This window comes from Varroa jacobsoni, unplaced genomic scaffold, assembly GCF_002532875.2.
Source record: "Varroa jacobsoni isolate VJ856 unplaced genomic scaffold, vjacob_1.0 scaffold_551, whole genome shotgun sequence".
Taxonomy (NCBI): Eukaryota; Metazoa; Arthropoda; class Arachnida; order Mesostigmata; family Varroidae; genus Varroa; species Varroa jacobsoni.
The window spans coordinates 186,138-210,953 of NW_019213453.1; the positions used below are offsets into that span (position 1 = coordinate 186,138).

At 41.3% G+C, this 24,816-nt stretch overlaps 2 protein-coding genes and 1 long non-coding RNA gene across 4 annotated transcripts; 2 read left to right on the top strand and 1 right to left on the bottom strand.

Moving 5' to 3' along the window:
* Positions 1-7,328: 7,328 nt before the first annotated feature.
* LOC111261377 (uncharacterized) lies at positions 7,329-11,951 on the bottom strand. 2 transcript variants are annotated; one of them, XM_022834826.2, is made up of 6 exons: positions 11,681-11,951; positions 10,998-11,028; positions 10,608-10,740; positions 10,082-10,294; positions 9,525-9,745; positions 7,329-8,996 (listed from the first exon to the last, which is right to left on the bottom strand). In XM_022834826.2, the coding sequence occupies exons 1-6, from the start codon at positions 11,721-11,723 to the stop codon at positions 8,678-8,680; spliced, it is 960 nt and encodes a 319-aa protein (XP_022690561.1). In that variant the 5' UTR covers positions 11,724-11,951; the 3' UTR covers positions 7,329-8,677. The 2 variants fall into 2 exon arrangements, with proteins under 2 accessions (XP_022690561.1, XP_022690562.1); XM_022834827.2 differs by lacking the exon at positions 11,681-11,951 and having other exon boundaries at positions 10,934-11,028.
* Positions 11,952-12,021: 70 nt separating this feature from the next.
* On the top strand, positions 12,022-16,479 carry LOC111261378 (uncharacterized). Its single transcript, XR_002680927.2, has 3 exons — positions 12,022-12,092; positions 13,392-13,733; positions 14,895-16,479. It is a non-coding gene; the product is annotated as an uncharacterized LOC111261378 (long non-coding RNA).
* Positions 16,480-17,424: 945 nt separating this feature from the next.
* LOC111261380 (uncharacterized) lies at positions 17,425-24,043 on the top strand. Its single transcript, XM_086968677.1, has 3 exons — positions 17,425-18,747; positions 19,209-20,198; positions 22,333-24,043. Exons 1-3 carry the CDS (start codon positions 17,469-17,471, stop codon positions 23,739-23,741), a joined length of 3,678 nt encoding a protein of 1,225 aa, XP_086824803.1. The 5' UTR covers positions 17,425-17,468; the 3' UTR covers positions 23,742-24,043.
* Positions 24,044-24,816: the final 773 nt, after the last annotated feature.

The window sequence follows — 24,816 nt, forward strand, 5'->3', positions numbered from 1 at the left end:
GCCTCTACGGAGAAGCCGCCGTTTTCTCCGTATTGATCACCAGCTCTCTCCTATCCACGTTTAATGAAAGTCTTTTGGGAGCACGCTAAACATGAAACTAACCGTTTCTAAAGATGATAAAATCACAATGCAGCATTTTTGTGCATTTTGCTGCATCTTGGATCCCGAGGGGCAGATAATTCGGCAGCTAAAAGAAAAGCAGTGGATTAAAACAGTTATCCTATGCTAGCTCAACTGATTGGATGAATGCCTCGAGTGATCTATACTAATCGAGTTTTCTTGTGGAATCACTCTGACCAGACACATGTTCTGATGGGTTCCATACCGTAGAAGCTTTATTAAATTTACTAGATCAAACGCCGATTTAATACGAACACAACGTAAAGCTCCTGTTTTAGTTGATGAGAGGTAAAGTGAACCTTCTGAAGTATTATATCACGTGCCGTAAGGGTATAGTGTCCTACACATAATCCGTACTTTTCAATCGGGAAACGAATAAGTTTCCAAAGACTTCATCAGACGCTATGTGATGAGATGCTGGTAGCAGTAGCTTTGTTTCACGATTGCTCTCCATGAAGATAGGCGTTGTGGGTTGCTTTTTCCTTAGAAGGACGCTTAAGGGAGCGTTCAATTCGATCGTTGACAGGTGTGCATGCTATAAGCAGGAACTGGGTACACTTACCCAGCAAGGGAATATGTTAGCTACAAAACTGGAGCGTTCATTGCACTCCGCTTCTGCCGTATTGTTCGACCTAAAACGCAACACCGATAACAAGAATAGACCCGCCCTGAGCGCTTTGCACACGATAAATTGGTTATTCGTTCCGTATATCAGTGCACGACGGCACAGTCGGTGAGATGGTCTTCTACGCCGCGTATGTGCATCGGAAGTGTTCTATCAGCATGATTCCAATCTCTGTTTACGCAGCCATTGACATGGCTGCCTTCATGTTGATATCACTGACCTGCTTTGCTGTACCGCTAGGTACTGCTGAGGGATTGACTTGAGTTTTCGTTTTTATTAGCTTCTTATAAAATTATAGGGTGGCCAGAAATGCTTGTTTCTGACATTTTCAGACAATAATTGGAAAACGACAGGCGTTATCGATGCAGCACACGTAAGTTACTGACGATAACGGTACGTCGGTCGAAGTCTCCGTGTGTATTATACTAACTTCGTACGTTCACAGATTGCAATTTTGTTTTTTTTACAGGTATATGGCAAATTGAAGCTTGTTAAATATGAAATATTATTAACACAAAAGCATAAAATATGCAAGTGAAGTGGTCACATGTTAGGCTGTATTAATCAGTTCGGTCAACCTCTTATATGTTCCAGGTACATTCAACATACGCAGAGTATCTCGATAAGGCTTTAGGTGAATGCAAATTGGGAATTGAGCCGTGTCGACTAGTCACAGGGTTAACCTAAAAAAAGACACCACCATTACAATGCCTAGATAATTGATGCCAATAAGCAATGCCGTGCTTGTATTTCACCATTTGAAATATATCATTCGCTTTAAATGTCAGTAGAAGGCCGAACGAGCCGAAGGCCGAAATTTTAACCTACTATATAATAATATTATTTTGAAGTAGTCAACGACCGGCCTGAAACAGGCATTCGTACATTCGAGTTATCGCCGATACTTATTCACACATCAGTGATGCGCCAATATAACGTACACTGGCTTTATGTCATTCGTAAGAACTCTCTAAGCCAACAAAAGGTCGACATTGTCAAACACAACGAACATAGTCGTGCGGCTGCAATTGAAATTGCGCGAATACGTCCCTACCAGCTTAGCAGCGACATGAAGAACCCTGTTGGTGGTTAATGTACTTTCCGGAAATTTCTACTTGAGAAAAAATTATTTTTTTCATAATTGACGTTGAACGAGCTCGCTTTGGCTGATTTTTCGAGCAATCCATAAACGAAGGATGCCTATCTTAAGTCTCAAGATTCACTGTGTAACAAACCAACTATTAGCAAATTTCTCCAGATTCTCGATCGGCTCGCGTGAGTAAGTCGATTTAGCACATCCTAAAGCGTTGTTACCTGAAGTCGAACGGCGGGAAAACTCATTGGATATCAGCAGCATGAGGTTTTTCCATAACCATTTTTCCTCTATAGGAAGCATGATCGTTATTAGTCACACAATAAATACTTAAGTTCGATTGGACGCGATGAGTTGTCGGGTAAAAATTGACTTATCGGCGTGAGACCAACTCTGGGAGACGCAATCGTCCTTTCTGACACAGCTGCAAAACTTCGTGCTTGGACAATCTATTTTCGTTTCGCTTGTAAAGCATGCTAAATAAGTGATGACAACATGTATTTCCAGTGACGAATATCAGCGAAATTACTTTGTTCCGACTGTTACATCACAATTGCTGTAATTCGTTGAGTAATAAATTATATTAATTTAGAACTAGAATAGCTAAGAATTTTCGAATAATAATTTTAGCTTTGATGGTTTAATAAGCTTGGTCATTTTTAGGTTATGGGTGAAGTGGCACGCGCCGTTAAAAGGGTGAAACTATCAGGCGACGAAGGCCAATTTTAACACGGCGTGCAGGCTCGTTTTTCCGTGAATGTCATTGCAGCTATCAACTGCATGTGCTTCTCAATTCTGTTTAGGAACAACACTACGTGGGGTAACAACCTCACCGACAGTCTAGATTTACACTAATTCCAATATTTTGGACAAATAAAAATGTCTTTTTATTAAAAGGTTAATATCGAGCTAAGGAAGTTGTTTAGTACGCGAATCGAGTATGTTCATTACTTGATCTGGATTTTATTTCCATGAAAGTAGTCTTCCAACAGTTTTACATAGCACTTATGTCATTCCACTTTCTAGCCATCGAAGCACTCTTCATTTCCGAAGTTCGGGATACCTTTCCGTAGCTGCTGTATTTTTACTTATATCATGCAATTTGGAGGTCTTTTTAAAAATAAGTCACAGGCAACTACGGGTGAAAAATGAAGTCGGGATCCCATATCGATGAGGACTGGCAACCCAGCATTTTGTCGGTATCTGTGTTTCACGAACGCTTTCCTTGGAGATGGTTTCTTCTTCTACTGTTGGATCAGACAGAAACTTCAACTTCGGATTCCGAGGTCGGAATTGCTGGTTGTAGGAAATCTAACTAGCCCATTAAGTTGGAACATGCTAAAGAGTTATCCATCATCTCCTAACGGTGGTTAGCAGAACTTCTGATGTGTAGCATGTATATGAATGACCGGAAACGAAACGTACCATTCGAATCTTTGGGGCCTTTGATCAATTTCGCCTGACGCATCCTCTATACAGTGTTTTCTTTTCTATATTTGCGCACAAATACATTTCACTCTCTATTAAATGTTGAATCCACAAAACCGAATATGGCGAGAAATCGTCACAAGCGACCCCTAACAATATTCAACACCATGTTATTACATGTTTTCCTTTTTTTTTTTTATCGCACATAGGGCATATACTCCCATATCGATCGTTGGCTTTGAATCGTTGAATACTATGTCTTTTTTTTTTTTCTTTTTTCTAATAGAGAATCACAAAAGATTCAATTGGTCAAACGATTTGATGAATATCAATTGAAACCGCGATTTTTTTTAACCGGACGAGAAGGCCGGAGCTGAGCCTATTACCGGCACAGCATCTTCTGTTCGAGCTCATGTTAAATTAGGTCTTTTTTTTTGTTGAAAGGCGTAGTCACTCAGGATAGGTTTATATATATACATGCTGGCTCTAGACAGCTAATGAATGCATACAGTGATTTTCAACTCGACGGAATGTATTGCTATAAACAACCTGACAGCTAGATATAACGCTATATAGTTATTTAGCACTATAGAACTGGAGCTAGCGGATCTTATACATTGCGATTAAGCAAGCAGTAGTATGCCATTCATGCATATGGACTCTGTTTGTTTCGATTAATAGACAATAACACTTGAGCGGTGTATATCAGTGATGGAAATAATAATTATTATCTGCCTTTAGGCTCCCCTCTATCAGGAAGCATGGGGTTTATGTTGTTAATGCGCATCTATTGAATGCAGACGTTTAAATCTGAGCGTTGGCAAAACGTGATATAATAAGGACAGTATGGAAATAAACGAAGAAAACTAATTAAAGAAAATAAAACGTCTTGATCAGATGTAATGGTCGTTCGACTTGTTTGTCATAGGTCCGTCGACCGTAAGCCCCACAGAACCCGCTGCGTTAGATCCCTTATAGGGAAAGGTCTCTGATGTACCAGCTTAAAATAGATGACTTCGAGGACTTGTTCACCTAGGATAAATTGTTAATTATCCATAAAGAGGCAAGTTCTAAATACGATCAACTATACTGGCCAGGTAAACTGTCGTAAAATCGTTACTAAACAATTGATCGAAATATTGCTCTGCTACACAATTCACAAGAAACAAAACGGCGATATCTTCGGTTTCATAAGCACCAATGGTTTGTCATGGAATATGTAGCCAGACGACGAAACTTGCCAACAATTTAGTATGTGTTTGAGTAAGGAATGGGCAAATGCAGATTACGGGTGGACTGCACTCACAAATATCCTACCAAATGCCAAAGAAACTACAATGTTGTTATAATATAAATTCGTACTAGAAAGTCGTTTGATGATCTGCAGCCCGTTTGCTTTACGAAACTACCAACTGTAACCTCACACAAGTCCGTAGGTTGCCTCCATGTAAATGGCGTAGAGCTGTTATAGTATCTAGGCTTTGTTCCTTCAACATACTTGCAATTTGCATTTTGCCTGATGGGTAATCTATTAAAAGTGTCCTGTTTGTAGTCCAACAAGCGGTTTAGCCTATTTTGAACCTAATGTGTAATTTTAAAGGTATTTAATTTATTATAGGGAACTATACACAGTCAAAATTACTGGTAAATAGTTTAGTATAGGTAACAACGAACATTTACAAACTCGAAGTATTCGAGCACGACTAGGCGATACTTTACACAATCGCTGACTTATTTTGATGTTTCTTTTTCTGTTACCAATCGAAGCAAGCCTGACGCAGCGAAATGTTCGTAGCAGCGATTTGCACTGCTTGTCAGAAATAATAACCTCATCTATATGATGTCCACGTGTGTAAGTTCTTCAGCGGAACAACCTATATGGTCCATACTGCTGGGGGCAGCTCTTACAACGAAAATAACTCTCTTAGCCTGTAATACAAATGGAAACGTAATAACCCCTAATGAGTTTTCGCATTAAGGTTAAAGAGCGGTACCGCAGCCCGTTGTAGGAGCGACAATCGAGAGTCCGCAGCGCACGAAGTGGAAAGCTACCTACCATCGTGCAGCGCCAGTTTCTATTTCAAAGTCTCGCCTCGAAGGAAATGAATAGCTCTTCACCGCTGGCAGAAGGTGAGCCAGGAGTAATGAAGCACGGTACGTCATTCTCTCTAACAAGTCTTCAGTGACGTGAATAAAAATCTCGTCGGGGCGACTCCGATGCAGTGGAAAAAACGCAGCAAACTCCTGATGCTGCTGTGATGCACCCACTATCGATAACTGTCTTTAGGGCTCACTAGGCTTCAAAAGCAGTCTCCGTTGCGAATGGTTTGTCCTAGGCATAGCCCACCTCAGTAACCGTAAATCCGCGCATTTGTCCAGATGTGGGCGGGCGGCAGTCCTGGTTTGCTTTCGTTTTTCTATGATAAAGCAGTATGCTTCCGAGTCGCTGCTTAGAAGCTCCTGCAAACACTCGAACAAACGTACTCTGATGCTGGTTTTGTATCGTTTATGAGATTAACAAGCAGAACGTCCAAGTGATTGCCCCCGTTCCGTGCTAGATACGTTAATAGTGGCGACAAGACAATTTACTCTAACTTAAACTTACTTATCAAGAGTCTAATCTGAAGTATATTTTCACTTGTTATCTATGTACCACGGTAGATGCTGGATCAATCGTCGCAGGATGATTAGATATATTTATGTTTTAGGTCTGTGTAAGAAGTCGAGAACTTCATCATATATATGAATATATTCTACCCAAAGCATTTTGTCGTTTGTCGATGTAAAGAGATGTTCCGGACCTGCAGCGGAAAAGTTCCCAATAGCTGAAGTTTGTGATCTTTAGCTTTTCACACACGATATCACATGCTAATTCGAGTTGGATCTGTATGTTTCTATGTTACAGATACTAGAGTGTTAAATCGAATGACAGCCTTTCTCTGTAGCCAAATTCTTCATTCATAAACTGTACGGTTACTCACGAGGAAAGTTATGAGCAGTGAAAGAGCATCTAATAATGTATCGACGGCTTCATACGAATATCTTTTTAGCATAAAAATGGAACTAGAAGTCGTTCTCTCTTGAAGAATAATGTTTACTAACTAGCTAGAACTCTGGCAGTTTGGCAGTAGAAGTTTGGCAAATACTTACTAGAATATAGATGTATGAAACTTGCTGCTAATGTAAGTAGACGCTAGAATTACAACTTTTGAAAAATGTTACTTAGGTTGAACAACCTATAATGGAAAATAGCGTGATTTTTCCAAAATGTTGCACCGAATCACTCAGTTGCTCAATATAGTAACTAACATTTTTAAGTTGGTAGTGATACTTCCGGTTATTCTTATCTTAAGTAAAACACTTCATCTAAGCTAGCTCTCCTAGGAGACATCGGCTCCTTTCGAAGCAAGTCTTCAATAATCTGACGTCTGAAATCAAACCATCCATGGTCACGATGAAGGTAACTACTTCCTTGTGAAAAAAACTTTTCGTCTGCACGTTCAGACACGAACGACAAAATCATGCAAATCTATTCCAATCAGTGTTCATATCCATTAAGTTCAGCTTGCGATAAATTAGGAACAGAACCATTGATTGTTCTGGTACGATATCAACCACGAGTTGCTCTTTCCGACTTCTACGTTTTGAGCCAATAGCTCACCAGCTCTGATTTGTCAATTCTTACAAAATATAATAAATAAGGGTCAGAAGAATTAGACATAGTTATTGTAGAATATCCGTAGTGCGAAAAGTGAAGCAATAACGGTGATATTTCTACGCTAATATCTCTATCTATATAGAAGCTTTAGCTAATGACAATCCAATAGAACATAGATCAACCAAAAACATACAAATGACGCTCGGTAAGGGCACTTTGTTCCGCGCTGAAAGTCAGCCGTCTACAGTAACACTATACGGGAATATAGAATTCGGAGTGTTTATTTCGATTACGCAACTTATATACGTCCATAAGCACTAGAGATACAGCAATAGGGAAGAAGCATAACATTTAGCCGCTATACCCTATTCAGTGGAGCATATGTCAAACAGAACCTGTCGCAGTTTTCGTTTGATTAAAACTCGCAATATTTTATTCTTTTATACATTCGTTATTAGTACTCTCTTAACACATTTACATCCTTTAACAGTACATCGATTGTACTGTTGGTAAGTTTCCATGTACTTTTTCTACCGAAAACATTCTCAAGAAGAAACACTTAACGCGTATCTTCTTCGGTAATCTCGCAGTTTCGTCCCCCTACTAACGTTATAGAAATTCATATTATTCTCTCTATTACCAGCCTAGTTGATTTATTCCAGTCGCCCAACCGATTACTTGATTTAGGTTAATAGCAATGGTAGGTAGGTAGGTATGTTGTGTTTTATCGTGAATGTCTGTATTATTCGTGCTTCGTACAAATTCAGCAATTTGTCAAAGGTAAAATCACGCCACTCTAATGAGATCTGTGGCGGAATTCACTTAGCGACTTCTGGCTACTTTGGTGCCTTCAAAGTTGCTGAGTGAATTCGGCATACAGTTCCAAACGCTGTGAAGGCTTCAATGTATCGACTTAATTTTTTTCATTCGTACTTCGCGTCCATTTCATACTCGCAGGCTCCGGAGCTAGCAGCTAACGAAAACAAACGGGATAGTTTGTTGAAAGATAAGTCTTCATGCAATGCATTCTGTGCACACGCACACGTGTAACATATGCAGTTATATAGTAATGTCTCTTAGCTTTGTTGACTATTCTTTGCGATTAGGTGAAAACAATAGCATGCAAAAGTGGCTATACAAAAATGTTTACGCTACATCGAGGTGCTTTCAAGCGAAAAAACCTATCTAAAAAAATGCATTGAAGTCATAGCTTTTGGCTTTGCAATTACTGAGGGTTGATTATATAACTGTCCCTACAGAGTCGCTGACTCCAAGACTGGTCAACGCACACCCGCAAATGTAAACCTGCATAGACGCTTCCAGCCATTCGCGACCCACATAGCGACGGCGACGGCGACGGCGACGCGTAAGGCCCAGTCCGGAGTTATCTTCGTATCAGGAGTTGCGATACTTGAAACGCCCGCTCATCCATCATTACTGTTGATCCTTATCAAGGTATAATCCTCTCGACCGTTGACCATCTATAAGACTCTTCCACTGAACTAACCATCGATGTGAATGGTTTCTCGCAGAAACACTGGCGCTAGTTCTTCTGATCGACTCATATTATTTCTTGCTAAAGGACACACCGGTGTCAAAAACAAATTGTAGGCATCACTGGTGAAAAGTAATGATCCGAACTGCCTCAGCATGCACGGCAGACGGCGTTCGTAAACAAAATAAAAGCTCGGAAAAAGGCTAAATTCCCGGACATAAACAAGGGAAGATGGAACGAAACATAAAGCAGTGAGTATTATAAGCTTGTAATAACTGGTAGTGTAGAGTGAGTAAAATCCACCCCAGAGTCGATGGAATTGGCTCGTCCTACACGTTCCTTGAGTTCTGTCAAAACAGGGGGTTGTACTGTCTCCTTATTATTGTAGTCGACCACATGGCTACGATCTATTCCTGAGTCTTCCATAGTGTTGTCAAGTCCGTCGCCGTCGTCATCGGTTCCATCTGCCATCGGTTCCGAAGCCAGAATGGAAGTCATCACTTCAGCCCTGTGGTTGTCGTTCACTAGCTGGTTGATTTCGTCAACGACTTGGCTGAACCCGATCAAGGGGTCGGGGCTAGAGAATTATTTTGAGAATGTTCACAGGAAGAGAATGGAAGTTGTGAATTAGCCACCCACACAGGTGTTTGGCAGAGGGCACTCGACAACAAGACCGACCATACGTATCGAAATTTCGACATTTGCTTTACTGCCAAACTAACGAAACATCTATATCGATGAAGATACGTATTTATGAGGCTTGGGTTCCGTGAGCGAGAAGTGACGCTAGTGGTGGAAATTTTGTGGGCCACAAAAATCTAGTTGTTTGGTATGAAAATTTATAGTATTTAACGAAGGATCTGGTGTTCCATTAAAAACATTGAGTTAATGTGACATAAAATTCCTATAACAATAAACGCACAGTTTATAGATGAATTACTTCAATAAAAGACGTATATTTACGCAAGAAGGCACCATGCATGTTTGCTAACCTAGGACCTTAAAAGAGAATACAAAAATAACATCGTCAATGCACCGGTAATATTGCTTTCTTATGCGATTAAGGGAAGTTTTAATACTATTGTGTGGTTTTTATGTTACTTACTCGACACTCTTAACGCAACCCAGGACAGCAGCGACTATGCAACTCTTGAACTGAAGGACCGTTTCGCCGTTCTCATGTACTGAGAAGGCAAGGCTAGTCTTCAGTCCTGGAAATGACTGGACATCAAGGCCAACGACTGCCCTCTTCTCGACCCATTTCATTGTTGTAAGCAAATTTTGATGCTGTAATTGATGAGTGCCAGATTTGTGACCGTGCAGTTTCTGTAAATGAAAAAGCCCAAACGAACACCCAGCCGATGGTAACGACATTTACCAAGATCTTGAAAAACAGGCTTATTAATACAAAAATTGTACGCGTATTCACGTATGATTCTTGTATTAATTGAACGTGCTTCGGCACAGGTTCGACCCGACCCACTGGTTCATTTATGGCTGATATTTTTCTGTTTTGCCACGGATAACAGGAGGACCCTTGCGAAATCCAATGACACGACAACGTCAATCATTTTTTCGTATTGTAATGTAAGGTAATTTTTTTTCTGTTTCTAATATGCGATACGGTTATTGTACCTAATGGTCGGATCAATAAAAACTTACCTTAAAGATAGTATTAAGACTAGTCGCTTCAAATTGGCATGACGTGAACATTAGTGTTTTAATTGTGATTCTGTCGATCTCATGGGCAATTTCTTTGCTAATACGTTGTCCAACAATTTCAAGTCTATTGAGACTACTTAATGGGCCGAGAATACTTGGAAGCTGTGAGGCCGCTTCGGTGAGCTCGAGCTCTTCAAGGTGACGCACCTCCACCTCAAAAAAGTTAGTGAAAAGTTAAATTTTTCAGTCGTTCTTATACATCTCTTGTCGGGCTCTCCTTAACTAACAGGGGATAATAAATACCAGTTCAAAGAGAAGCTAGACCTAGCTATGGAAGGCTCATTTCAAGACGATGTCAGCTTTTTGCATTAATTATTCCCAGAAGACGTAACACAGTCGTTATATCATCATCATCAAACTGCTGTGCTGATGCCATCGACTGTGCACGGTCTGTTTCTGTTTGCTATAGCGTCTTCGAGTGATAGAGCAAAAGCGCACCGGTGACTATTGTTTATACGTCGCTCACCTTGGTTGTGTACGATTTGTTACCATGTAACTCGCCCTGAATTCTCATACGCTTCAGATAGAGTAAATCGCCATTTTTCGAACGCTTAAACTTCACCGAGATGATTCGATCATCTAGTAAGAGCTGTTGAATACTGCAAAACAACACGAACGCTATTTAATAATTTGTTAGTCCGCTTTCTTATATGATAATACATAAAATATTGATTTCCAGCGATCAACTAGCGAAGCTGCTTCCATCCAATTTCTGTATACTATGCGCATGCTTCGTGTCATATCCATTCTGTTACTAGTTAACGCTTGTATTGTCAACAGCTCATTCCTTACTCGTAACGGAAAAACGTTTTCATCTGTTGAGTATGTATATGGTCGTCCCAAATTTAACATTCACCTGTTTTTTTCTTGCCGCTTTTCACACCAATCTGAAAATCACAGGAGAACAAATTTATCAACTCAACTCAAGTGTGATTCTGTCTTTTTTTTCCCCCCGGCCCGAACCTCGTTTTCTAATTTTGCAGGTAGCACATTCAGCCTGTTCAGCTAAACCGGCAAAACAGACATAAGGCAATAACATTTAAAGTTGTTAAATAATTTCGATTTGTTCGTGAATTATGTCTCTATATGTCTTCATACAAGCGACTCAATAGATGTAAATTAGGCAGTTACTAGGCACTTCGTGGAATTTTTACCGTTACGTGTTGTCGTTTCTTGTTTTTACCGTATTATGGATGCATTTACATAATAGAAATAGTTACGTTCCACGCAACAACCTCAACCAGTCCAAACTTTCACACAGATACATCCGAATCGTAGAAGCAAATCAACTAACAACGAGGCCAACGAAAAATGTGGCGCTGTAATTCTGCAACTAGTTGACGCCAGACCCATTTTCGAGTTTTCGGCCCGACGAAGTCAACAAAATACATTCTAATCACAACATGGCATAGTAGTTATACCTGCACGCAGTTCCTATCTTCTCACTTTTATAGGGCACCTTCTTTTCTACCTTCTATCATTAAATTTTTCTGCAAAAAAACACCATTCACTTTCGGTCATACTGTTAACTTCACTTACCTGCTAGGACACCTCGGATGAGCTTGAAGATGCGCGGAGCCATCACCTATGGCTAGATCACTGAGAGATGCCAAAACGAACTATCGTTTTGGCCTGCTGTTTACTTTGCGATCAGTTTACTGTCATTATAAGTCACGCGAATCCAGATGACCAGGATTTTCAAAACGTTTGCAGACGCATTGTGGAAGTGGACTTACTGAACGCGACACCGCGGGGCCACGTACCGTCCACCAAAGCAGTGCAAAAATGCTTGCTTTTGTTTTGTCAACGTAGGTATGATGTCCACAGTATGGAAGAAACCCAGTAGATTGGCGGGCATGCTAAAAGTTAATGAAGTTACTAAATATGAGTCGAGAATGACCGAGGGCAAGGTGTAGTGCCACTTTTGAAAGCATAAGTTAATTATTGTTCGGTAAGTTCCTATAGCGGATAGTGGGACTATCTAAAGAGCGTTTCAATCATCTAATCGAACAAGCTCTTGCAGGCAGGGTGGCTGGAAGCGTTTTTGAGATCGATGCTGAATAGTCTCCACCTTACGCAATAGCTGTCAAGCCTATGTGGTTGATTGGGAAAAAAAGTATCGTTATTGTAGGGGTCGATGTCACTGGTTTGGCGCAGTTTTCGAGGTCCAAATGAACGGGGCAACGCGAATAACAGGGCTCTATAAGCTTTATAGATTAGATATAATATATTATTATTTATATACAGAGACTTATAGGTTTAGCTTTTGTCTCGACGTTTACTGGTACGAGGGGCTGTCGATGAAAGTTCTGTAGATACAGTGTTGTGTAAACGGCATATTTAGCAATCAGCAAGCTTGTGTATAGACAATTCAATCTGTTATAACAACAGCCGCTTCGTCCCGGTTCTTCTCTTGAACATTCTCCTATGACAAGGTACAATGATAACTCATTGCATGTATGTACCATAAAAAGCATTTGACATTATCCAGCGCACATAGATAATCAACGGGACGAACTTTAGGGAAGCGCATCTTACCACGATCGAAGTTTGTGCTTTCGACCTAACTAGAGCACAAAGAGGCGAACACAAGTACTTTTCGTGTGCTTCTATTACGAGCTGGTATATAGCTGTCTTCCACTGAGTTAACGTTAATAGGTGTGATCAATCTGAGAACTTGTACCGCACAACACCGATCGTAAAATGTACACAATCAAATAGTAACATAACATGTGCCGCTATCGTTCCTGGCCAATATTAGCGTCTCATATTTAATGTTACATTTAGCGTTGCAAATAGCGCGCTTGTTTATCGTGGGTTATTTGACACGCATTCACGGCATTTGTTAATTATCGAAGTATACTGTTACTCTTACCAATTGAAATGAGCCTCTTGCATGAAATGACTACTAACCCTTAACGTGAAGCACGAGCTAAGTACTAACTGAAGTGTTCCACTGACCCCAAGTTACAGAGTCGGGCGCGCAAGCTGAAATATGAGTTTTTTTTTTCAATCGTTTGAGCCATCGTATGTATCTATTTGGCACTTGGTAAGATTGGTTCTGAGAGCTTTGTTTAGAAAAGGCAAGTCCGCAAAAGTGTTGACCTTTTATATTATCAGTTCCAGTTTACATGCGGAGAAGCACTAATTTTGTATTTAAATAAAATATGCTATTGCGTCACTCGTCCTTTTATCTCCACAGTGAACACTTAGGTGTTATTAACTTGAAATGCTGGTCTACTTTTTACAGGTGCACATAACGCAACACGACAGAATTGCTCGTGACAATAGCTTTCCAGCGTTATTTCTAGTACGACTGGACGTAATGAACTTTACCCATTTAAGGGAAAGGGGGCAAGGGCTCATAAGGCTTTAAGTTACAAGGAGCTGTTCAGTGCGAGGCGGCCATCTAGGCTAATCTATTTCAACGACAGCCACGTATGCATCGGTCATTTTAATTATCAACAACAGGTGTCGAATTTTACAGGAGCCGTCATCGAGTTCGCGGAGAAGGACAAAGCTAGCATAGAGGCGCACATAGCTCCAAGGTTTATCAGGCAAAGAGATTTGGTGTGGCATCAGATTGTAGTCGGTACGCATCGTATAAGATATGCTGGCCCTTGAACGATTACCTTCCGGAGCCAGCTTTTAGTAAACCAAATTGTCAATCAAGAGATTAAATAATATCTCGTGGGCAACGCTAGCCACGACCACACTGAAAAGCTGTTTATCAGAATTGCTGACAAAGGAAGCCCGACAGAGGCTGGAGTTCCGAGACTATTCGAATATCTTTAATCACTTGCTTTTTGCTGATGTTAGCTAAATAACACTTCGGGATATGACAAGGTTAAGCTTGCCAGTTAGGTTTGCCGAACGGCCCTAAACCCCCAACGAAACGAAGAGACGGTAACTCCAGACAAATTCGTCATATTCATGTAGACCGTGAATAAGTGTCCCCTATAAATATAGGTCGGCGTTAACTGCTTGCGTATTTACTTCCGTAGTTGATCACATTTTGTTATTTACTGCTGCTATTGGAAGATTGCTACAATCCTTTTAGTGCTTGTTGAAAAGGTTTTCACCACAACACCGATAGAGTTCTTCGATGGAGTGCATTTTTCAACGTTTGTTTTCTAAGTAAAATTACCGCCATTTATGAATTGTATACATGCAGCTTTTCTTGGCTATTGCAAGCTAATTTTCGTGTCTTAGGGACGCATATACTATATTGCGGCTGGTGATCTCTGTCTGATAATGAAATATGTTTTTTACATTGGTCCAATAACTAACTTAAGTCACATACGTCTAAGAAACGTCGACCCAGGTTACCCAGATAAGGAACCCTAGTTAGATTTCAGCTCAAAGCCAACTCTAATCTACGGGGAGGAATCCATCGTTACGCTCTTTCTTCATACTTTTACTAAATCAATGGGCCATGGCCAGTCTGTGGCCGTCGCGATTTTCGAGAAAATTCAGAACTGTCCCATTTAGTTTATGGCACTGTAACAAATTGCTAATATAAAATGTTGTGCTACTGGTAGAAATGACACAGTTGTTGTGCGCAATACAAACTCACTTTTTAGCAGTTTTTACGTTCTGAATAGTTTTTTAGTTGCAGTACTGGATCGGGGAGGTGCAGATAAAAAGACTCTTTAGTGTATAACCGGCGCCACGGATACAAGTAGAAGGAAAGACCCGGACCACTAACAGATAACTAATAACTAACGCTAACAGAAATTCACGCTTTTACCAGGTGTCCCCTAAGGAACGAGGGCCCGGGGCCAGTCGTAGTCCCTGCGGGAATCGTGGTCAAAATGTGATGAAAGGGACAATATCCACTAGAATGGAGAAGGACGACCGTGGTTCCGCTTAAAAAATTACGCAAACCGGTCACCGATCGCGGGGCGATGGACACTATCGGAGAGTCTGTAGAGACTATTACTATCTGAGGACTGACAACCCGACATAAAAAACATACGACTTATTCCTACTGCGAAGAGGGGCCACGTTGCAAGAGGGGGCCCAAGAAGCGCTGACGATTGGATAGAGGCGCGCGGTTTAAGACTGGCCCCGTAAAATCGTGCGACGGTTATTCTCGTCTAATGCAAAATATACAGCGAGATATAGAATAGACAAAGACCGCTCTGTATGACTGTGGACAAAGCGCGTGATCCGATATGCGTTCATTGCGACCTTGTGCTGGAAATTTTCTAGATATACCTCATGGACCTGCCAGATCATCACATCATGCAACTGCTTGGTTAGAAAGGGCGCCGGATAACCCTTTTTGTGATGCGGGCGGGCCGTCGTTCAGCATGTTGCATTTGTTCGTTCGCTCTAGACAGATTCAGATGAATCTCATTTTAAGGAATGTGTTTTAAAGTCCCAGAAGGTTACGTATTGTGTCCCCCTTGGGACCCCCATCTATGCATTCAGTCTTGGTGTATGAGAGACGAATTTGGCGGTGGCAGCTGAACTCGTGTGTTTCGTAGACAGCCGCGCCGTATCACTGTAGTGAGTAAATTCAGCTAGTGATAAGAAACAGACATGTTACCGTAAAGATTTTACCCAACGTTTACACAGTAATGTTGTACTTGCTATCAATAATATGCGATCGGAATAGCTCGTGCAAGGCAGAGATCCCGGGCGGCAGCTACGCAATCTTGCGCCCAACTTATCGGTCGCCTATAAAAGATTTGTTTTAGATTATTTTATATTTAACACGCTTCCTGCTGTTAGTGCGAGTGCGTGAAGTTATATTTGGCCAGAAGCTTAATTAGACGTAATAAATTATTTAGAAATAAATTTCGCCAGCTTAGACTAGCGCCATAAATAGCATAGTTTTTAGAACGTGCTACATGTATTGTGTAATCTAATCGTTGTACCAGCTGCGTGTTTCTGTGCATATAATTTTGTATGAGATGTTAGTTCACGACAAATGCTATAGCACTTAACTGAATCTGAACACAGAAAAGAACTTTGACAATGAAAAATTATCGAGTGCGTTTTAACTATCAGTAGGCGTCCTAAGGTAGACCATTGGTCGATATGGTAATTTGGAAACACTTGTGGGTAAAATATGAATCGTTTGCATCGCTCCATCATCATCGTATATATCTATAATATGTTTAATAATTATTTGTGTGTTTGGTGGGGTAGTACTAAATTTACAAACGGTATGTGTTTTTGTTGCGATTAAGCAATGATGAGACGAAACAGAAACTGGAATGAAAATGATTCAACGCAATGTTTGCCGCTTGACGTCTGTGCTAGTAAAGCGGATCAGCTTTTAACGACTAAGAGCCAATAAAAAAACGTCACAGTATGTCTAACGAGAACGCAGTTCTTCTCCTTTCCCCATGAATTTCATGCATTCATCAAGCATGGCCCACGCACGAGGGAAACTGTTTAGAAGCCGTTCCCGCAACGACATCAGTGATAGATACATCACGCAGATGCGCACGTTGTAGCTGATAACTTAGACACTCGTTCAATGATGCGTGCATGCATTTGGAGAAAAACTTTAAAATTTAATGATCGACAAAATACCGAAAAGTGTATATATATATATATATATATATATAAACAAATTTGTTGAATTGATTATTTCAGTTAAAATTAAAACTGTACCTAGAAATCATTTCTTCGAATGGTTAATCGAGCTTCTTACGTGGGCTCGCTCTTGTAGACATGTACGAAAGACCATCCATGTGAAGTAACAGGATGTCAAATAATCATTTTGCATTTATACCTGATGTCCTTTAATCAATCCATAAGCGCCTGTATGAGCCAGAGAAGGCTGCACCTAGTACGCACCGTACTATTAGCTTTCTTCTCTAACATACGGGTACAATGAAATTTGTTTGCTCCGCTTTGCTCGTACCTGTCCGCAAATCGTCGATGCCTAGCAAGAAACGAAGCACCCCATATGGGTGGCTGTCCCACGAACCAAACAGCCCCAATAAAGGGTGTGGGGTCAACACGATCGAAACTACGTAGAATAATTAGGCAACTGACATATTGTGTCAGTAAAGATAAAACTTTAACGAACTTGAAAGGTGGCGGTGGTGGTTTAATTGACGACGGCTGTGACACCCGCGGCTCGGAAGTACCCAAAAAAAACAGAAGTCGATTGCCCATTGAGGAGCTAGCAGAAAAGCGTCCCGCATTATTGGAAGCGCCGCTAGCGTATCTGCAAGTGTACCTCAGTGATGACCGCGAAAGGAACTGTCAACGGAGTCCCATGCTGTACTTTGCACTCAACCAATGCTCGCTTACGTACCGGTATATCTGCACGAAACTGCAAAAGCTAACACTTAAGGCGCCAATGCTGCGAGACAGCATGGCTAACCTTATCATGCTGCTGCAAACGATGGGTCGTGCATATCCTGAGACTTCAGAACAGATTGCAGGTCAACTGCATAAGTTTATAGCCATCCTGGAGGATCTCGATCGGCAACTAGCTGAACTCTCCAACCTTCAGCCTATTAACTGGCAGTCGATTATAGCTATTATCAACTCCATGGTACAAGAACACATTGTGAACATAGACACCAGGTCGTTTACAGAGTTCATTCCGTCAATGGATGACTTTACGGAGTCGAAGCTGTTAGGTAAAGGAGCATTCGGTGCCGTTTACAAAGCCGTGCTTAAGAGTGAGCTTGACGTAGCAGTCAAGCTCGTACCACAGACGAAGTTTCATACCGGCCCGACAGATGGGACGCCGTTTATGGACAAGATGATCGCCTCGATGATTCCGAATCATCCGTGTATTTGTCGGATATATTGCGCGTTCGTTGCGTCGTATATTGTCCCGGGAACTAGTAGCAACGAGCAAATGATGAAATCAGAAACGTGTAGTAAGGTGGAAAACCCAATGAGCGTTTCGGTTACTGTGATGGAAGCTATTGATGGAGCAAACCTGACCGAGTTGCTGAAGAAAAATGCCACACTGAGTTTTAACCTAACGCAAATTATCATGCAGCAGTGTATGATGGCCATTGAACACCTACATTTTAGTGGTTTCGTCCACAGAGATATTAAACCAGCCAATATGATGATCACGTTTAATGGACGTTTGAAGCTTATCGACTTTGACATCAGCCGCGTATGTATCGGGCATTTCACTAACTCATTCCATGTGTCGTATTTCTGCCGAACCGCCATAGAGTTCCCCGGTGGGGAAAAAGCTGGTACAAAAGCATATATGGCGCCGGAGGTTCATCAGGGCAAGGCCTTTGGTCGAGCGTCAGATTGGTGGTCAGTTGGTATCGTGCATTTTCGATTGGCGTTTGGGCGACTGCCGTTTCGAAATCAACAACTAGTGGATCAGATTATTAATAAAAGGATTGAATGGGACAAATTCGGACGACCAGGGGATACGAAGCAGGCTGTCTTAAAGAATTATTTAACGAAACTTCTGGTGAAGGAACCACGAAACCGATTAGGCTCCCAGGACTATGCCCACATTTTCGATCACGCATTGTTCACAGATGTTAATTGGCAGAAACTACCAGAGCAAGAAATGCGGTGCGAAGAGCTGGATGCAACGTTTGCTGAACGTACGTCGACCATTAACGGAAAAGAACTTCTTTCAATGTGTCCAGGTTCGTGGTGACCTTTAGGTTGATCCGGTAACTACAAGTGCCTAGTTGCATATCATGAATCCAGTGTATTAGATTATAATTAATCATAAAGTTGATTCAATGCTCGGTTCTGCATAAACTCTTTCTGAAAAAGCCTCATACCAGCTTCAAGTTCGGAGCAGGATTCTTATCCGTTTGAGTAATTTTATTCGTATTACTACATTGTTTTTACGTGGCGTCGTCGCCTTTTGTTTTCGGACAATTTTATAGCTGTTGTGTACAACGAGCTACGGTGCACTCGAAATTCCATTATTGTTATTATTAGTATCAATTCCGCACTTCCTCTATACTAATTATCAAATCTTCTCGTCGTTATATCATTAGTTACATCTTCTCTTTCTCCGTGAGCAAATCAGCGTATGTCTACAATTTTCGAAAGAGCTCATCGTGTCGAAGTTACACTATGCGCGCATTTTTTTCAGCTGGAACAACTTCTAAGGAAGATCTGCTTAGATTAAAGAATTTAGCCGATAACTGTAAAGAACATGTACCTTTGTTCACTTTTGCGTCAAAGTATATCAAACAGCTGATTACTGGCGATCCGGATGTGGGAGATGCTGATGATTGTCCCCGATGGCGGCATATCACCGACCTAAAAAAATCTGGTGACGACACGTCTGGCGGAACAACAATGGCTGACAACAGACAAAAACGAGACCCAGTTCAGGTCATCATCCAGGAGATTTACGGATCTAACAGGATGTGCATGCGTCAACGGCGACCTATTACACTTCGGCGACTCTTAAGCGAAGATGGCATGTTCCGTTTCCTCGTGGGCGAGATAGCTGCGGAAACGAAAATCGTCAGCGACGCAAAACTATATTACGGCGATCTTGTGCTAGAAATTGATAAGACGTCACTAACGAATTTACCAGAGCATCGAGTTTCGCAACTGCTCGCAAAGAAAGGGGCACCCTTGGTGCTGTCTGTAGCACAAGGCAACCCGTTCCGTGATGCTGGGGAGGCTACGTTCAATATGTCGCAACTACTATTTCGATACAAGCCACTGAAACTTACGATTCGAGGTACGTTGAAGTCAAGTAGGTGCCAATGTTTTAAAACGGCACAAATTCAACACGGCTTCACGCTCTCTTTGAAAAAAGTTTACTCGACAGGTTCGGTAGAGCTCGTATGGTTCGTAGACAGCCACGAGGTGTCCCTTCAACGGACTGGAACACCAGCTGAGAACCATCAGGCAAATAAGAAAGAAAACGCTAAAGACGACAAGGACACGCCGAATATTTACACAGGCGATATCGTATTGGCTATCAACAATGTGAAGTTAGAGCAGCTTGTCACCGAACCAGACAAAAATGTCCTCGGCCTAGTAGGCAATATGTTGATGGATATCGAAATCCTGCCCTGTTCGCCTATCAGGGTCAGCAATCTGCCTAGGAGCCCCGGAAACGTCTAAGGCCATCTCGCCGTAATAGGGACTGACGTTAGATCTGCTCCGTTACTCCGCGTTTCTGTTAACTGAGCTAAGGTAACTTTTCTCGAGTTTATGGGGTTTCAAGCATTACAGTTGTACGTTAGTTGTTCAACTAGGTCGTTGTAAATTACTTGTGGACCAAGCCATTTCGTAACCGCTATACAACTATCTGTCTCAATTGTATCAGTAATATACAAGGATCTGCAGGCTCAATAGTCTATCCATGTCTCTGCTGTTGGAACGCGTATATATGAGACGCCTGTATAGTACTAACGTCGAGAATTTTCCGGAACGACAACAGTGGAATCTGGACATAAAGGACCGCCCTTTAGCAAAAAATCCTATTTTTTGATTCGTTTACTCAAGGCTGAGGTTGCCAGCTGTCCAGACCAGTACTGAATTGTTTTTCTGTTTTATTTATTGTTGTTGTTTAATAAAGGTTTCTACATATTACGTTTGTTTCAACTTTATTGAAACTAAATATTTTACAGAAGTTTAAAAGACTGCAGCGTTTGCCCCAAAGATTTACAGGGCAACTGCCTTCACTTGGACGAGAGCTGGTCTTAACTGTAAAGTCCCTAGGGTTTTGTCCCTGGCCATCTGAGTTATGTACAACTAAATGCTCTATGTGCAATCAAGCCTGTTTAGCGTGCATAAATAACGTTTGGTACTATCTAAAACCATACAGTATTGGCAGTACCAGGCGCAAGACATTTAGGTAGTTCGCTGACGATCAACTGGAAATCAAATGACAAAATGTACGAGTTGGCAAAATCCTAAAAGGAGGAGTATTGCGTAGATTTTAGTGGTCTGTTTCGTGTTTTTTTTTTTTACTGATAGCAAAAAAATGTCTATACAAGGCAGATATGAAAGCTTATTCAGCTTTATACACGCCCGAATAACCCTGATCTAATGAATCGAGTCAAGCTCATTCACTCCCAAATTATAATTGACGTAAAATAAAAATATGAATAAAGTGACAGGCGGCATAAACAATACAGCTGCGGTTATTCAAAAATTTAACGGAAAAAAACCAAACACATATTTTTGGATAGAGATAACTTCAATGGAAAAATACCAGGTGCAATATAGTATTATATCACGAAGAACACTAATGTTCATAATATAAAATCGATACGATTTCTGTATATAGTATCTTCATATAGGCCAATTTGGGCCCCCGAAACAGCGCTTCGAAAACTTTGCGGCCCATAGGATTTGTTTTTTTTGAGAAAAATTAACGGGATACCTATTTTTAGCCGGTCGAAAAAGGGAGCAAAGTCGCGACTTCAACAGTCTCTGCAGACGATATAATCTTGCCTGTATATAGCCAAGTCCCGCACAAGCAGGAAATAAAAAACGAATTAGCTTATATCGTGTTAGCAAATAAAGTCGGAACTAGATCACTTGCTGAAAAGCTCATGGCTTACGGGTTCGTTCAGATCCTGTCAATTATATAAACTACATGACAGGTATGATTAAATAATTAAACGTGTTGTTGGTAAGAAAAACAAAAATATAGTTCTAGCGTAGTAAACGTTAATTGCTTTTTGGTGCGTTCATACTAAATAGCGCTACGTGCTTTTATCGATTACAACTTATGGAGCTCGGTTCGTAAAGATTATCGATTTCGGTTTGATAAAGCCACAAACCGAAACACATAATCCAATGATCTTGTAAAATATCCCATATTATCTTAAATACCATAGTACACAGTGCCATCATGTCAGCATACGCTCTTGCTATATATTTCGCACTTCTTAGCGATGCGAGCCGTAGTTCGAAAATGCTTGGCCACTGTTCTTGGTTATGTGATGATTGATGCCCGGTAGCAGACGAAGCGCTTCCTATGAGTGACCGTCCGTCAAAGGCAACAAACCCAAGGACAGGTTGCTCACAGCATAAACGATGGAACTTAGCACAGCTAGTTAAGCGGTTAAAGGTTAATATCCATGGACGTCGACATAATTCTCTGACGAGTAATAAGGATCTAAGAGGCGGTGCGAGCGTCGCTCATAACGATTGTCACGTAATTGGCTCGCTAGAACCGCATAAAGGCAAAAATCGACTACCGGTTGAAGAACTGGCGTAAACGAAACCCGCACTATTGGAAGCGCCTGTTACATATCTATATGTGTACCTCAGTAATGGGCAATGTCGCCAATGGGCACTGCAGCGGAGTCCAATGTTGCACTTTGCTCTAGGCCAGTGCGTGCTTACTTACCGATATGTCTGCGCGTGGGTCGAAAAACGGTCGCTTAAAGCTGTTGTCTTGCGTGAGAATATGGTCAATCTTATTACACTGATTCACACGTTTGGCCGGATAGATCCCGAAGTATCAGAGCCAGTTGCCGAACAATTGCAGAAATTCATCTGCAACCTTGAGGATCTCGATCGTCAGCTCGCCGAACTCTCTAACCTGCCAAGTCTTAACTGGCAATCAATTATGTCAGCCTTAAAAACTGCAGTGCAGGAACATAAGGCGTTTCTAGACCCCAGGCCACTTGCCGATTTCGTACCATCTATTGACGACTTTACAGAGATAAAGTTGTTGGGCAAAGTAGCGTTCGGAGCCGTATATAAAGCTATATTCAAGGGTGATCTCAAGGTGGCCCTAAAAGTAATACCTCAACTGAAGTTTCGTTTCGATCCTCGAGATGATACGCCATATATAGACAGGATGATCGCTTCGGTAGTTATGAACCATCCATATATTTGCCAGATATACTGCTCGTTTATAGCGTCCGCCAAGGATCAAGCTGGGCTAGTCCTTGATTCAACATCGCAGTCTACACCAACTCTTGGCACCTCCGTTACTGTGATGGAGGTACTTGACGGCGTAGATCTTACCGAACGCATTGGAAAGAACTCGTCGTTAACTGCTAACCTAACACAGGTTCTGATGCAGCAATGTATGATGGCTATTGAGCATCTGCATTTGAGCGGGTGTATCCATAGGAATATTAAGCCGGCGAACATAATGGTAATGCGCGATGGCCGTCTAAAGCTGATCGACTTCGACGAAAGCTGGGTGTGCATTTGCCACACCGGTAATCAATTCCAAATGTCCTATTTCAGTTGGACTGCCGTGGAGTTTTCTGGACGAGACAAGGCTGGTACGGAGGCGTATATGGCGCCAGAAGTCCACCGGGGCAAAGCTTTCGGCCTAGCTTCGGATTGGTGGTCAGTTGGAATCGTGCATTTCAGGTTGGCATTTGGACGACTTCCTTTTAGAAATCAACAAATAGTTGAGCAAATTGTTAATAAAGAGCTCGAATGGGATCGGTTTGGAGACGGACATTTTACTGCACTTAAAAGTTACCTATTCAAAATTCTGGCGAAAGAGTCTAGAAACAGATTGGGCTCACGCGACTATTCAGAAATTTTCGAGCATCCCTTGTTTGCGGACGTTGACTGGCAGAAACTGCCAGAACAGGTCACCTGGTATGAAGAACTAGATGTTGCGTTTGCCAATCGGTATTCAATCGAAAGTGATGAGGATCGACAGTTGCCAGGTTCGTGATTTCCATTGGCTAAACACGTGGACTAACCACAGAAGTGCGACTGTCGATCGACTAAGAAGTTGGTGTAATAGAGCAGATTGGCAGTCTTTGATGCAGGACCAAAATTTAGATCGAAGATGATGAAACGAAATTTCATATTTGACTTTTACTATCGGTATTTGGTATAATCCAGATTTTCACACTAATAGAAGTACTCATAAATAAAGTAGGCTAACGTGCTTAGATTTACTGATCTGTGCTGTTACCACGAATTTAAATAAGTCTAAGCAGATATACCTATTTTATAAGCACTTTCTTTGTTGCAAGTAAGTTAGAACAAACGTAATACTAATACCCGATTTAACCGAGAAACAATTTTTATAGTCTAAAGGACAGTTTGACCCTAACAGTGTTAAGGTGCATAGGACACTCGTTAAACGTGGAAGTATGAAATGCCGGGTATTATGCCCACTTAGTGCCTAGAGCTTCTTTCAGAGTTTTATCCTCAATATTTAAGAGGATATCAATATCGGTAATATTATTACATTATCCAATCGTACTAAATTCAAAACTTACGATAGAAAAATTCAAATCGATCAAAGTCATCGGCATGCTTTCCAGTTTCAGCGCCGACTACAACTAAAAGTGGAACCCTTATGGGCAGCATACTGCGCTTCGATGATATCCCGAAATTTTTTTAACGTTAAATTTATTTTCTTACATTACCGTGGCAGACTCCTTCATTCAGCCTAAAACTAATTGCCTTCCTCTATTAGCGGTATAAGTTTTTGACACACTCGGTCCTTATCATTTCGTTCGTCCCGATGTAACTAGCTAATAATTAAAGCTGTATGCTTTTTCTGTCGGAAGAGACTAGACAGTATTATTGCTTAAATTATAAACATTGGCACAACTATAGCATACGATAAATTTAAATCTCACTACTCTGACCTTATGGTTCGTTGGAAATCTTTCTAGGGAACGGGGTTAAAAATGATAAGCTTTGTCTAAAAGGTTTGATCGACAGTCACCGAGATCACGTTCCTTTGATGACGTTCTCGTCGAAACTCATCAAGAAGCTTGTTACTGGCGATA

Excerpts from the sequence above, each read along its gene's own strand:
- LOC111261377 (XM_022834826.2), bottom strand. The coding sequence starts at position 11,723 with ATGGCTCCGCGCATCTTCAAGCTCATCCGAGGTGTCCTAGCAG. Across the intron at positions 10,295-10,607 it reads ACAAATCGTACACAACCAAG|GTGGAGGTGCGTCACCTTGA; the intron begins GTGAGCGACGTA and ends AACTTTTTTGAG. Across the intron at positions 8,997-9,524 it reads GGTTGCGTTAAGAGTGTCGA|CCCCGACCCCTTGATCGGGT; the intron begins GTAAGTAACATA and ends ATAATTCTCTAG.
- LOC111261380 (XM_086968677.1), top strand. The coding sequence starts at position 17,469 with ATGCTGCGAGACAGCATGGCTAACCTTATCATGCTGCTGCAAACGATG. Across the intron at positions 18,748-19,208 it reads ACTTCTTTCAATGTGTCCAG|CTGGAACAACTTCTAAGGAA; the intron begins GTTCGTGGTGAC and ends CATTTTTTTCAG. Across the intron at positions 20,199-22,332 it reads TAGGAGCCCCGGAAACGTCT|CGCCTGTTACATATCTATAT; the intron begins AAGGCCATCTCG and ends CACTATTGGAAG.